Source organism: Cebus imitator, unplaced genomic scaffold, assembly GCF_001604975.1.
Source record: "Cebus imitator isolate Cc_AM_T3 unplaced genomic scaffold, Cebus_imitator-1.0 Scaffold234, whole genome shotgun sequence".
Classification (NCBI taxonomy): domain Eukaryota; kingdom Metazoa; phylum Chordata; class Mammalia; order Primates; family Cebidae; genus Cebus; species Cebus imitator.
This window is the reverse complement of record NW_016107549.1, coordinates 1,828,803-1,842,762: the sequence shown is the minus strand read 5'-3', so window position 1 is coordinate 1,842,762 and position 13,960 is coordinate 1,828,803. Positions and strand designations below refer to the sequence as shown.

The following is a 13,960-nucleotide window of genomic DNA, read 5'->3' as shown; positions in this document are numbered from 1 at the left end:
AAAAAAAAAAAAAAAAGTGAATGAATAAACAAACAACAGAAAACACTATGTTCCAGGCAGTGTTCCTTCTAGGTGTTTATGTAAATGAATATATTTATTTATTTATTTATTTTTTAATTTTTATTTTTTGAGATGGAGTTTCGCTCTTGTTACCCAGGCTGGAGTGCAATGGTGCGATCTCGGCTCACCGCAACCTCCGCCTCCTGGGTTCAGGCAAGTCTCCTGCCTCAGCCTCCTGAGTAGCTGGGATTACAGGCACGCACCACCATGCCCAGCTAATTTTTTGTATTTTTAGTAGAGATGGGGTTTCACCGTGTTGACCAGGATGGTCTCGATCTCTTGACCTCGTGATCCACCCGCCTCGGCCTCCCAAGGTGCTGGGATTACAGGCTTGAGCCACCGCGCCCGGCCATATTTATATTTTTTTAATTAAATCTTTTTTTGAGATGGATTCTCACTCTGTCGCCCAGGCTGCAGTGCAGTGGTGCAATCTCAGCTCACTGCAACCTCCGCCTCCCAGGTTCAAGCAATTCTCTGCCTCAGCCTCCCAAGTAGCTGGGATTACAGGCACCTGCCACCACATCCAGCTAATTTTTGTATTTTTAGTAGAGATAGGGTTTCACCATCTTGTCCAGGCTGGTCTTGAACTCCTGACCTCGTGATCCACCCGCCTCGACCTTCCAAAGTGCTGGGATTACAGGTGTGAGCCACGGTGCCCGGCCTATTTTTAATTTTTATTTAGAGATGGAGTTCTCACTATATTGCCCAGGTTGAACTCAAATTCATGGGCTCAAGCAATCCTCCTGCCTCAGCCTCCAGAGTAGCATGGGTGCCACCACACCCAGCATAAAAAAAACTTAGTTAATCCACCACTGTTCCTATTATCATCTTCCCCCATTAACCCCAAGGGGCTGGCAGTGGTATTATTATCTGGGTTTCATGGATGGGGAAACAGGTTCAAGCCTGCCTGGGGGTCACATAGCTAGGAAGTGGGAGAGCCAGGATTCTAACCCACCCCCGGGGCTGCCCAGGCTTCCTTTGCACCCACTGCCTAAGTTGCCTGTATTGCACCAGCACAGCATGGCCACTCTGAGTGGTGAGGTATTTGGTTATGTGACTGTTGTCCCAGCCAGGCTGTGAGGCCCAAGTGTCTCCTTCCCCAGCATGACCTCTCCCAACCTGGGCCGTAGGACTCCTGGCCCACCTCTGGGGTCGTAGATGGTCACCTTCTTGTCATAGGTGCCGGTCACCAAGATGTCAGGCAGGTAGGAGAGGCACAGCACGGCTGAGTTAGCCCTGGGAATACACAGACCACAGGGCTTGGGCAGTGGCAGGCAGGGTCCTACCCTCCCCCCGGGTCCCCTGCCCAGGCCCCCTCACACTTTATCTCGCCAAACTGCTGCCCATCTGCTGCCATGTCCCAGAGCTTCACTGTGCTGTCCCAGGAGCCGGAGCACACACAGTGGTCCTGTGCCGCCAGCGACCACACCCAGCCCTGTGGACGGGAGCAACAGTCACATACCTGCCACAGCCCATGGGGGTCCCAGACTAGAATCTTTCTGTTTTTGCAGATAAGGCTCAGAGAGATCAAGTGACTCACCCAAAGCCACACAGCTCATCCTCCCCAGTGCCCACTGTGATAGATCCTGCAGTAAATACAACACCCAACTCTGGCTCCAGGTGATCATCCCCATTGCACAGATGACAAAATCATGGGTCAGAGGAAGGAAGGAGACAACCAACACAAGAACACAGAGCGAATTCAAACTGAGTTGACATTAGTTTGTGTCTGTGGGTCAGCCTAACTTCAGAGTCCAGGACAGGTACCCCCGCCCCAGAATCTGTTTTTCTTTTCTTTTTTTTGGAGATGGAGCTTCACTCTTGTCACCCAGGCTGGAGTGCAATGGCACAATCTTAGCTCACTGCAACCTCTGCCTCCAGGTTCAAGCAATTCTTATAGCTCAGCCTCCCTAGTAGCTGAGATTACAGGTGTGTGCCACCACACCCGGCTAATTTTTGTATTATTAGTAGAGACAGAGTTTCACCATGTTGGCCAGGCTGGTCTCAAACTACTGACCTCAGGTAATCCACCCACCTCAGCCTCCCAAAGTGCTGGGATTACAGGCGTGAGCCACCGTGCCTAGCCCAGAAACTATTTTTTTTTTTTTTGAGATGGAGTCTGGCTCTGTCACTGGAGTGGGGTGACACGATCTCAGCTCACCGCAACCTCCGCCTCCCAGATTCAAGTGATTCTCCTGACTCAGCCTCCCGAGTAGCTAGCACTACAGGCACGTGCCACCACACCCAACTAATTTGTTTTGTATTTTTAGTAGAGACAGGGTTTCATCGTGTTAGCCAAGATGGTCTCTACTGACCTCTCACGATCTACTGACCTCGTGATCCACCCACCTCAGCCTTCCACAGTGCTGGGATTACAGTCGTGAGCCACCGCGCCCAACCCCAGAAACTCTTTTTTGAGTTGAGCTCTTGCTCTGTCACCCAGGCTTGAGTGCGGTGGTGCGATCATGGCACTGCAGCCTCCACCTCCCAGGCTCAAGTGATCCTTATACCACAGCTTCCCAAGTAGCTGGGACTCCAAGTGCATGCCATCACGCTCGGCTAATTTTTTGTAGAGTCAGGGTCTCCCCATGTTGCCCAGGCTGGTCTCTAACTCCTGGGTTCAAGCAGTCCTCCTGCCCCAGCCTCCCAAAATGCTGGGATTACAGGCATGAGCCCCTGTACCCGGGCCCAGTAACATTTCTAAGTTCTGCAGAGACTCAGCACCAGCAGTGGTTTGAAGCTATATGACAAGTGATTAAGAGTGTGGCCTCTACTTTGTGACCTGGCAAACCATATCACCTCCCTCAGTTCATTCATCAGCAAAATGGGCAGAAAACATCTCCTGCCTCAGGAGCTAATATGCACAGAGTGCTGGATGCTGACTTACTGCCCACAGATCCTGCTGAGGAGGGCACTATTATGTATCTCATTTTACAAATGGGGAAACTCAGCCCCAGAGAGGTTGAGTTTCTCACTCAGGGTCACACAGCCAGGAAGTAACACAGTGGGGATTTGAACCCAGCAGCCTGGCCCCAAACCCAAGATCTCAGCCACCAGCCTGACCTCCTTAGTGACTGGTGAGGCTGAGGTAGAAGAATCACTTGATCCTGGGAGGCAGAGGTTGCAGTGAGCTGAGATCGTGCTGCTGCACTACAGCCTGGGTGACAGAAAGAGACTCTATCTCAAAAAAAAAAAAAAAAAAAAAAAAAAAAAAAAAAAAAAAAAAAAAAAAAAAAAAAAAAAAAGAAAAGAAAGAAAAGAAAAGAAAAGAAAAAGGCCAGGTGCAGTGGCTCACACCTGTAAGCCCAGCACTTTGGGAGGCCAAGGCAGGCAGATCACAAGGTCAGGAGTTTGAGACCAGCCTGGTCAATATCGTGAAACCCTGTCTCTACTAAAAATACAAAAATTAGCTGGGCATGGTGGCATGCGTCTGTAGTCCCAGCTACTCAGGAGGCTGAGGCAGAAGAATCACTTGAACCCGGGTGGCGGAGGTTGCAGTGAGCCAAGATTGTGCCACTGCACTCCAGACTGACTCAAAAAAAAAAAAAAAAAAGCCTTAGCTTAATGCATGTCCACATTAATGCATGCATCTCCTTCATCCTCATCCTAATCACCCACGGGACAGAAGTAGAAACTGAAGCACAGAGAAGTCACATATCTCACCCAAAGTCACACCAAGGATTAAGAGTCAGATTCAGATCGATGTGGTCCTGCACCTAAACCTGGGGCCTTAACCAAGATGCCCTACTGAGGCCTCACACCTCCTATCCCTACCTGACCTCTCACCTTGTGGGTACTAAATCGATCGGTGCCCAAGGTCTTGACCAGAACCTGGCTGGGCTCCATCCCCAGCTGCCGCAGGTCCCACAAGTTGACGTTGCGATCTCGGGAGCCCGACAGACAGAGTGCTCCACCCTGGGAAGGGAACCAGGTGATGTTGTCAGGGCCACCCTGGCCCACCCCTACCTGGCCTCCCACAGACCCCGTCTCACCTGGAGCAGCAGCACTGAGTCAATGGAAGAAATGTGCCCGTTGGCCAGGCAGAAGTACTCAGCCCAGCGCCCATCCTCTGCCCAGCGGGACAGGTGCTGCTCCAGCTCAATGCAGGCTGCCGGCCAGTCAAAGTTCTTCTCTGTGGGTTACGAGTAGGGTCCCTGGTGGGTAGGGACCCTAGCGCCCACACCAGCTGGCCACACCCAGTCCTGGCTTCCAGGGAGCCCGTCCTACACTAGACTTGGACAGAACCCCATGGGGATCCCTTCTGCCACCCCAAGCAGGTCTAGGCTCTGGCCTTGGAACCACCTGCCTGCCTGCTCATTTCCCAGGCAGATCTAGGACTCCTCCTCGCTCCAATTTCCAGAAATTGGGAACTGGGGTCTCAGAACTACCTCTCCAGGCCCCATCCCTCAACCCAAACTCAGAGGACAGCAGTCTCAGCATGTTGAGTTCTGACCTCACCCCCTCAATCCTCAGACTTGGCATAGAAGCTGGGGCCTCATGACAATCCCTTCCTGCCTCAGCCATCTGAACTAGACCAAGGGGGCTGTTTCTCAAACAGTATCTGCAATCTGGGGAGCCTTGTCAAGATGCAGAACGCAAGCCCCAAATGCAGAGATTCAGTGGAATGGACGGGATCCAAGCATTTGTGTTTATTAAGCTTTTTGGGAGAGTCTGACCTAGGGGGCTGGATGGCAACACCTTGAGAATCACTGATCGAGGAGTGATTCTGATTCCTCTCTAAGGTTGGGTGTTTGATTGCGTTAACTTAGATGCTGAATCAAAGCTTCCAGGTTAAGGATATCAACACCCAACCTGTAATACATCTTGGCTTACGGGTGTTTGATTACCTTAACTCAGAAGCAGAACCAAAGCTTCCAGGTTAAAGATATCAACACCCCACCTATAATACATCTTAGCTTAAGGGCCTGAGGATTCAGCTGTATCAGGAGCAACAATACCTCAGGATGAACGATATCAATTCAAAGTTCCCAAGCTGTCCTCCCCCAGGAACCAATCAACTCAGGGCCAAGAGGAGTGACTAACAAGCCCTGCCTAAGACGCTAGGGTAGACCCAGGGCTTGAGGTCTGGTGTCAGGGATCCCAACCCCAAATCCTAACCTGGTTCAAGGGTTTACAGGGGCTGGGCCCTGAGCCACTGTCTCATCCCTAACTGGGTCAAGGCTCTAGGGCTCAGGAGTTTTGACATCAACAGGTGCTGCCTCAGCTTCTAAGCTGGACTTAGAGCCTGAGGATCCTTGGGCTCACTTTGAGCCCCAGCATAAACTCCAGAGCCTAAGACTTCAAGTCCCTGTGTCAATCCCCTGTCAAGGGTCAGAGACTCAGTACCACAAGACCCCAAGTCTGAGGATATTTGAATCCTGAATTCAGGGACCTCAGCCCCAGGGTAGGGGTTTTCACAGCCTCAGGATCCCAAGTGCCTGACTGCCTCGTGATCCACTCAGAGGTCCTCAAGTGCTTCAGCACCACAAGTAACTGCCTCAGCCTCCAGACTGAGCCACTACAGCCATGAAGCCTGCTCCAGAGGCTGTGTCCAGAACACCCCATGTACCTCGTCCCCGCCCCAAGCCTCACCTGGGCGGGCGCTCCAGGCCCCTGAGTGTACGCACCTTCCACCACTGGGTAGGGCGCGCGTACACGGCGTTGCGCGCGTAGCCTCCAGGTGACATGGTCACGCACGAGGTTGCGCAGCGCGCGGCACACGCGTGACAGGACGTGGAGCACGAGACGGGCGTCCAGGTAGGAGCAGATTTCAAGCAGCAGCTCTGGGGGAAGGCTCAGAAGGCCCGGCTCACTTACGGCCGAAACCTTGGACGCGGCCCGATGCTCCGAGGCGCTCGGAGAAGAGGCGGGCGTGGACAGCTGCGAGGCGCGCGGGGTCGCCAGCTCAGATTTTGGCGGACTGAGTACGCGGGCCACGTAGGCCTCGGCCTGCGCGTCGGGGTCTGTCTCTGACTCGGGATCCGAGTCATCGTCCCAGCCACGGGAATCGTCGCACGGTCCTAAGGGAAGCTCCATGGCGACCCGGTGAGCGCTGCCGGCCTCGCGTCTCGTCTCCTAGGCAGCGTGAGTGCACTTCCGGCGCTGTCTGATGACGTTTAGGAGCCCACCGGAAGCGACTGCACGGGTAGCGACTTCAAAGGAAACATTTCCGGGCTTGCGGGGTCTCCTACGACTGCGTCGGGCTTAGGCTGGAAAATGCAGGTTCCTGTTTCTGCACTTTTTAAACTCTAGCTAAAAACGAAGCTCATGCCAGGCGAGGTGGTGCGTGCCTGTAGTTCCAGCTACTCAGGAGGGTAAGGGGGTAGGATGGCTTGAGTCCAGGAGTTCGAGGGTGCAGTGAGCCATTATCGCTCCACTGTAGTCCAGCCAGCGCAACATAGTGAGACCCTGTCTCTTTAGGAGACATAAAATAAACGCTGCTGTATTGAAGGCATCTGTTACATGTGACACTGAGCTCAGAAACGCAAAGCCCCCTTTCCGAGATTAAAAGGAGAGAGCGATTAGAACTTTTGCCTCTTTTCTCAGAGCCAGAAATATGCAGTTACACTGCGGAGGCCTCAGTGAAAGTTACCTTTTTATTTATTGAGAAAGGAACTGGGGTGTCAGAACTACCTCTCTAGGCTCCATTCCCCAACCCAAACTTGGATACTGCAGTGCAGTCCTCCAAGTGGAGTGTTCGGCTCATTGCAACCTTTGCCCCCTGGGCCCAAGTAATCCTTCGCCTGGAACACCCCAAGTAGCTGGTACTGTAGGAACGAACCACCACACCCAGCGTTTTTGTTGTTTTTTGTTTGTTTGTTTTTTGAGATGGTGTCTCGCTCTAGCTCTGTCATCAGGCTGGAGTGCAGTGGCGCGATCTCGGCTTACTTACTGCAATCTCCATCTCCCTGGTTCAAGCGATTCTCCTACCTCAGCCTCCTGAGTAGCTGGACTACAGGTGCGCACCACCACTCCTGGCTAATTTTTTGTATTTTAGTAGAGACGGGGTTTCACCATGTTGGCCAGGATGGTCTGGATCTCCTGACCTCATGCTCCGCCCACCTCGGCCTCCCAAAGTGCTAGAATTAGCGGTGTGAGCCACCGCATCCAGCCTAATTTTTGTATTCTTTTTTAAAGACAGGGTTTCACTATGTTGCCCAGGCTGGTCTCAAACTCCTGAGCTCAAGCTATCCGCCCTCCACTCAGTCCCCCAAAGTGCTAGGATTACAGATGCGACCCACTGCGCCTGCTGGAAAGGTACTTTCAACTAATAAAATCACACTTACTAAAACAGCACGTCTTTATTTACTAAACGGCTCTTTTGACCCAGGCAGCTAACCAAGCCGCATACATCATCTGAGCAGTATTTGTTTCCTCTACTTGGCTCTGTTCAAACATCGTCTTCTCAGTGTATCCTTTCCAGGGCACCGGACATAAGATTTCGATCACTTCCCCCACTATTCTCTTTGTGCCTTCCTGTTTTTCTCTATGGGACTTAGCGTGGTTCCACTTTTTATAGTCTTTCCTCTCACTAGAATGCAGGCCTTACTTGTTGAATGTTTGATGTGTGTGTATATATATGTATATTTTTTAATTTTAAAAGGCTAGTCAAGTGAAGCAGTGGGAGTGGAGAAGGAACAAAGAAATCTGTAACTGGTTGTGTTCAATTAGTTGTAAGCATCACTGCACCGGGACAAGCCATGTGTCAACATTTTTTAATTTTCCCAGTTGATCTTTGGGCCACACCAAGGTTACAATAAGATTTTATTCTGGGGGCTGGGCGCGGTGGCTCAAGCCTGTAATCCCAGCAGTTTGGGAAGCTGAGGCGGGTGGATCACGAGGTCGAGAGATCGAGACCATCCTGGTCAACATGGTGAAACCCCGTCTCTACTAAAAATACAAAACATTAGCTGGGCATGGTGGCGCGTGCCTGTAATCCCAGCTACTCAGGAGGTTGAGGCAGAATTCCCTGCACCCAGAAGGCGGAGGTTGCGGTGAGCCGAGATTGCGCCATTGCACTGGAGCCTGGGTAACAAGAGCAAAACTCCGTCTCAAAAAAAAATTTTATTCTGGCAGGGGGCAGTGGTCCACACCTGTAATCCCAGCACTTTGGGAGGCTGAAGCAGGTGGATTGCTTGAGACCAGGAGTTCAAGAACAGCCTCAGCAACATAGCGAGACACCCTTCCCCAACAAGAAATACAAAAATTAGCTGGGTGCAGTGACAAGCACCTGTAATTTCAGCTACTTGGGGAGGCTGAGGCAAGAGAATCGCTTGAACCCCAGCTGGGGCAGAGGTTGCAGTGAGCTGAGATGGAGCCATTGCACTCCAGCCTGGGCAAGAGTGAGACTCCGTCTCCAAAAAAGATTTTAAAAAATTAACCAGCATGGTGGCATGCACCTGTAGTCCAGGTACTTGGGTAGCTGAAGTAGGAGGATTGCTTGACCCAGGGAAGCTGAGGCTGCACTCCAGCCTGGATGGCAGAGCAAGACCTGGTCTCAAAAAAAAAAAGATTTTATTCTGAAGATTGTGTTTTTTCCCACAGCTAGAACAACTTCTCATTTGCCTGAGTAACTGTAACTCATATTAATAATTTCCCACACTGGGTGCAGTGGCTCACACCTGTAATCCCAGCACTTTGGGAGGCTAAGGTGGGTGCATTATGAGGTCAGGAGTTCGAGACCAGCCTGGCCAACATAGTGAAACCCCATCCTTACTAAAAAATAAAAAAAATAAAAAAAAATCAGTTGGGTGTGGTGGCAGGCACCTATAATCCCAGCTACTCGGGAGGCTGAGGTAGAGAATTGCTTGAACCCAAGAGGTGGAGGTTACACTGAGCTGAGATCATGCCACTGCAGTCCAGCCTGGGGGACAGAGTGAGACTCCATCTCAAAAAAATAAAAATAAAAGTAAATAAATTTCTCTCAGGCCTGGGGCTGTGCTCAGCCTTCTACAAAAATCTTGACCCAGGGTCAGCTGATAAGAGTGCGGCAAGGCCTCACCCCAACCACTCAGTTTACAGTATGGCAGAGGGGCAACTTGAACCTGGGCTGTGACACTAATGGCTCACCCTTAGTAAGCTGATGTCCCAGAGAATGAGCTGCACATTTCATGTATGTCACAAATTTAATCTTCCATCTTTCACATTCCTCTATCTTCCCACTCTCAAGCCTCCTGGCTGCCCCCCACATTTCTTCACTACCAAAGCCAAGGACACAGGAAGCCACAGACTAAGGGGTTCACAAGAAACTGATCTTTACTCAACAAAGTTCTACACAAGTGGAATCTCACGCCACCTCGGCGCCAATCCCCAGCACAGCACAGTAACAAATGGACAGACCCGGGAGCCCGCAGAGGGAAGAGGGTGAGGAGGGAAAGAGGGACTGTGGCTCAAGGCCAGTCTGGGTCCACAGCCCTGGGTAGAGGAGAAGGTTGAGAAGCTGAAACTTCATTGTGCAAAAAATAACCAAAAATAAATTAAAAAATTAAATAGTTTAAAAAAAAAAAAAAAGGAAAGGAAAACAGGCTCCCCTTCCCTGAAGGCGTTTGGAGGCCCCCATCTTGAGTAGAGAGGGGTTACCAATCCCATCAGACTGCCAGTCCATCCACACACCCCAAGACCCAGCAGAGGATGCTCCAAAAAACTGGAATTACCAGAAAATTAAAAGGTATTTTTAAAACTTTTTTTTTTTTTTTTTTTTTTTTTTAACAAATGGCTTCCAGAGACCTGCTCGAGTTTCATGGGGTGGGCGTGCAGGGACACCCAGCTAATTTATGGAATGTGCACTGAGTGCCCCCTGGAATAGAGGCAGGGCCTGACCCTGACTATGGTAAGACAGGGCTAGGATGGACGGGGTCTGGGGCCAAGGAGAGATGGATGGAGCAGGCCCCAGGATGTGAGACTCCAGTCAAACCCCAAAACACAAGGGGCCCCCAAAAGTAGAAAGCAGGAAAGTAAAAAAATGGGAAAAAATGCTAAGGGGGTCTGCAGAGCCCAGTTTTCTGGTCAACTGGGAAGTAACTACACCCCCCTCCCTTTCTAGGGGAGCCCCTCCCACCTTGACCATTTCCCCAGACTATTCAGGAAGGTTCTCTAGAATTGCTGACCCAGTGTAGTAGGATCTGTGGGCTCACTGGGTGATGAGCAGGAAGCCCCAGGGAGATGGGGTGGGGAACAGGGGACACACCACCTTTTCCTTCCACCAAGCCTTGGTTTTCCTTCTTGTTGGCAAAGCATAAACCTTTGTCCTCTGTCATCATCAATCAAATGCCCCTGCCCAGGCCCTTGAGTTAAAACTCAGGCCCACAACGTGAGAAGGGGGCTTTCAGAAGCACAGAGAAATGGACTGCCCCTGAAGCTGCTTAGAGAGAGGCTGGGGGTAGGTGCCGGTAGCTCTGGCTGCACCCAGCTCTCTTCAGGAAAAAGGTCCCAGCCCAGCGTCTTCAAAAGCCACTGACTGGAGCACACAGGAAGGAGAAAGGGTGACCTCCTCTGGCCAGCCCCAGCCACTCCAGTGGTCCCCACCCTGCAAGCTGGGCTAGGACAAGGACGGAGACACACCAGCTGACAAAGCTGGCGGGGAGTGTGTGGAGCGGGTCCCAAGCGTGTGCGTGCTGACAGGACGACCCCCTAAGGTCACCATCCTCCTCCCCCCGCCCCGGGATCCCGCCTGAGGCCCCCCCACCCACCCAGCCCTCCCCAGTCACCGCCAATTCCGGCAAAACAGCAGAAGCTTCTTAAACTCTAGATGCAGGTTACACGGAAGGCCTTACGGGTTAACTCAGGGGTTCACTAATTCTACTGTCTCCATGCAGTCGGGAAAATGGTGGAGCGGCTGGCCCAGCCTCGCCGGGTATGGCACCCGCACATGCGTGTGGCCACGTGTGCCTGTGTGAGTGTACGCGTCCCTACAAGGGCCCCCCTCCCGACCTGCTCCTCCCTCACCTCATCCGAAGCTGGATTTGGTCAGCTGTGTAGATTCCTCCCTCCCATGTAGCTGGCCCAAGTGGGCTGCTGGAGATGACCCCATTAGAGCCCAGGGGCCCTTGCCCACCAGAAGTCCCCCCCTCCCTGTGTGTAGGATGAGCATGGTGGCTCCACCCACCTGCCAGCAGGGCAGGTGGACAGACAGACGGACGGGGAAGGCATCTGGATTTGAGTCCCACTCACTCCTCCCTAACCCCCCTCAACCAGGGCACAGCAACTTCTGGATGCAGCACGCTCCCCAGTAATCCCTCCGACGACGACGCAGACAGAAACCTGCAGGGGGAGGAGGGAGGTCATGGCCTGGGACCTTTCGGCCCCCAGACAGTGCTGGCCCTCCAGCTGCGGCCTCCTCACCTGGTAGTCTCCATGATCGCCTAGACCCCATAGAAGGCCGCCAGCCTCTCCTTGAGCAGCGGCGGGAATTGCTCAGAGAACTGCTGCCAGTTATCTTCCCCAACTTGGTCTTTGAAGCCGTGGAGAATCTGTGGGGAGGGTGGTGGTGAGGAGCAGGCAGGAGTAGAAGAAGAGGAGTGCGCCTCTTCCCCCATCCCCACAAACCCCATTGTTACTAGACAGTCTCCTCCCTGCCTGCACAGTCAGAGCCTCACCTTATAAAACATGTCCCGAAGGTCATCCTTCGGGCTCACCCAGGAGGCTACAGCGTCGCAGAAGAAAATAAAGTCCTGAAACATGATGGATCCCAGGTGAGGGGCCGCCCAAGCCCAGCACCCACACCTGCCCTCAGAGCCCAGCTGCCCCAACCTGCACAACGCCCCCCGGGTTGACGCCGATCATCATGCAGATGCCACGGAAGGCTGAGTCCTTCTCCTCGTTGTCCCTGATGTTCCTGAGGGACGTGCACCTGTGAGAAGGTGAGCAGCTAGAGGTCAGAGGGCAGGCAGGGCATGCATCTTCGGAGGTCTGGGTCACTGGGGATCACTGAGTGGGCCTGGGACAGGCATCTATGGGTGGGGCGGGGCAGGGAGTCAGTAGGCAGATGGGGCTGGGAGTGCACAGGCGAGGGAGGGGGTCAGGCTCGACACGCGGACACACACCAAGGCCGGATGAACTGCTGCAGCATGGGTGCCACCTCCTGGGGGCACACGTAGCCCAAGCGGCCGATGGTAATGGCTGGAATGGCAGAGGGACTCATCAGGCGACCTGCAACCCCGAGCGGTCCCGGGACAGTACGTGGCGGGGCCTCTGGCAGGAGGCACCAAGCCCCGCCCCATGGGCCCCAAGGGAATGGCTCCAGCAGCCAGCCTGGTCACCCAGGCTTGGCGCAGCTAGGGGTCCTTCCCAACCCACCTGAGTCTCTTCCCATGTCTCTCTGCATCTACCTTTCTTTCCTGAGTCTCTTGCCAGGTCTCTCTGCACCCAACTTCCTCCCTTTCTCCCTTTTCCCTTCCTTCCTTACAGGCAGCAGCCAGGCTGGGTGCCCACCTGTGTTTTCCAGCAGTGTCTTGGGTGTATTGGGTCGGTTAATGATTTCCACCAGGTTGTTGAGGACCATCTGCACATAAGGCTGCATCTCTGCCCCTAGGGGAGCACTCAATCAGGGATCTGCACAGCCTCCTCCGCTCACTGGGGGCCAGGGGGCCGCCCCCGTCATTCAGCCCAGTTCCAGCCAGAGACTGGCCAACCATTACCAGTAAGGGAACTAAAGACCTTCTCTGGCTCATCCCCAGCCAGAATGCCTGGCCAACCAGATCCAGACCCTTGCGCTTCTTTTCCTTTGACTTGGGCAGCGTGTTCTTACCTTGGCTGCCCAAGTCAAAGGAATAGAAGCCCACGTCACCCAACCAATCCGAATGAGTCTTTTAGCCAACTACACAAAACAGTCCAATAGGAACAACCCTCCTGTCCCTTTTCTTTGGAGAAGCCAATCACAAATGGCCTTTCTGCCTGGCTCCACCTCTGATGACCCCCCAATCAGAGACTTCCCTTGAAGGGAACTGTCAGTCAGAGCTAGGCTCCCGGCCCCTTTTTGAGAACAGGCCAATAGGGAGGGGCCTGTTGCCACTTGCAGGGCACTCACCCATCTGCATACAGATTTCACCAATGGCCCAGGTGGCGTTGTTGCAGACTGAGATGAACTCTGGGTTCAGGTTGGTGCCCAAAATGGGCATGAACTCGGCTGGTGGGGAGAAACAGGGATGCTGAGCAGGAGGGACAGCCAGGGTAAACTGCAGGACCTAGTCCAGCAGGCCCCATCAGACAGTACGAATACATCCCAATTCGGTCACAGTCCTCCCTGGGCATTTCTCCATCACTTGAGGCCGGGCTAAGGTCATGGGCTAGGAACAAGGCGAGTGTCATACCGATACAGGGCTTGACGTGGATAAAGCAGGCTTTGGTAAGGTCTCCCAAGAGGGCAAAGGAGCTCTGCCGGACCTCGGGCATTGAGTCCTGGGGATTCAAGAAAGATCAGTGTGGCTGGGCTCCCCTCCTCCCAACCAGGACAGCTGAGGGGGCACAGTCCCTCTGCCACTTTCCAGTGCTAGGGCTCCCAGCTGTTCCTAGCATCCAGCCCATATCTGCAAACAGGAGATGGCAGTGCCCCAACAGTCATCCCTCAGTGTCCATGTAGATATCAAAATCCACAGATGTGCAAGTTGTTGATATAAACTGGCATACTGTTAGGGCCGGGCACAATGGCTCATGCCCATAATCCCAGCACTTTGGGAGGCCAAGGCAGGCAAATTATTTGAGGTCAGGAGTTTGAGACCAGCCTGGCCAACATGGCAAAAACCCATCTTTACTAAAATTACAAAAAAATTAGCCAGGCATGGTGGCACACCTGTAGTCTCAGATTTCTGAGAAGCAGAGGCAGGAGAATTACTTGAACCTGGGAGGCAGAGGTTGCAATGAGCCAAAATTGCACCATTGCACTCCTGCCTGGGTGATGGAGTGA

The 13,960-nt window shown here is 53.0% G+C and overlaps 2 protein-coding genes and 1 long non-coding RNA gene across 9 annotated transcripts in view; 1 reads left to right on the top strand and 2 right to left on the bottom strand.

Annotated features, from left to right (window-relative positions):
• FBXW9 (F-box and WD repeat domain containing 9) overlaps positions 1–6,158 on the bottom strand; it is an 8,211-nt gene extending 2,053 nt beyond the window's left edge. Inside the window, exons 1-5 of one of the 2 annotated variants that reach the window (XM_017497812.2) lie at positions 5,688–6,158; positions 4,053–4,192; positions 3,847–3,975; positions 1,383–1,495; positions 1,205–1,296 (exon numbers count right to left, since the gene is read on the bottom strand). In XM_017497812.2, the coding sequence (XP_017353301.1) occupies positions 1,205–1,296; positions 1,383–1,495; positions 3,847–3,975; positions 4,053–4,192; positions 5,688–6,096 (883 nt within the window). In that variant the 5' untranslated portion in view covers positions 6,097–6,158. The remainder of the gene's footprint in view (positions 1–1,204; positions 1,297–1,382; positions 1,496–3,846; positions 3,976–4,052; positions 4,193–5,687) is intronic. The other variant, XM_017497810.2, reaches the window with a different exon arrangement.
• Positions 6,159–6,192: 34 nt separating this feature from the next.
• On the top strand, positions 6,193–7,345 carry LOC108282055. The gene is made up of 2 exons (XR_005195342.1): positions 6,193–6,282; positions 7,198–7,345. It is a non-coding gene; the product is annotated as an uncharacterized LOC108282055 (long non-coding RNA).
• A 1,952-nt stretch (positions 7,346–9,297) lies between these two features.
• TNPO2 (transportin 2) overlaps positions 9,298–13,960 on the bottom strand; it is a 24,940-nt gene continuing 20,277 nt past the window's right edge. For 2 of the 6 annotated variants that reach the window (XM_017497807.2, XM_017497808.2), the window contains exons 18-25: positions 13,368–13,455; positions 13,085–13,183; positions 12,490–12,585; positions 12,102–12,207; positions 11,809–11,908; positions 11,655–11,729; positions 11,401–11,528; positions 9,562–11,319 (exon numbers count right to left, since the gene is read on the bottom strand). In XM_017497807.2, coding sequence (XP_017353296.1) covers positions 11,421–11,528; positions 11,655–11,729; positions 11,809–11,908; positions 12,102–12,207; positions 12,490–12,585; positions 13,085–13,183; positions 13,368–13,455 — 672 coding nt within the window. In that variant the 3' untranslated portion in view covers positions 9,562–11,319; positions 11,401–11,420. Of the gene's footprint in view, positions 11,320–11,400; positions 11,529–11,654; positions 11,730–11,808; positions 11,909–12,101; positions 12,208–12,489; positions 12,586–13,084; positions 13,184–13,367; positions 13,456–13,960 lie in introns of all 6 variants that reach the window. The other 4 variants (XM_017497809.2, XM_037727586.1, XM_017497805.2 and 1 more) reach the window with 4 other exon arrangements.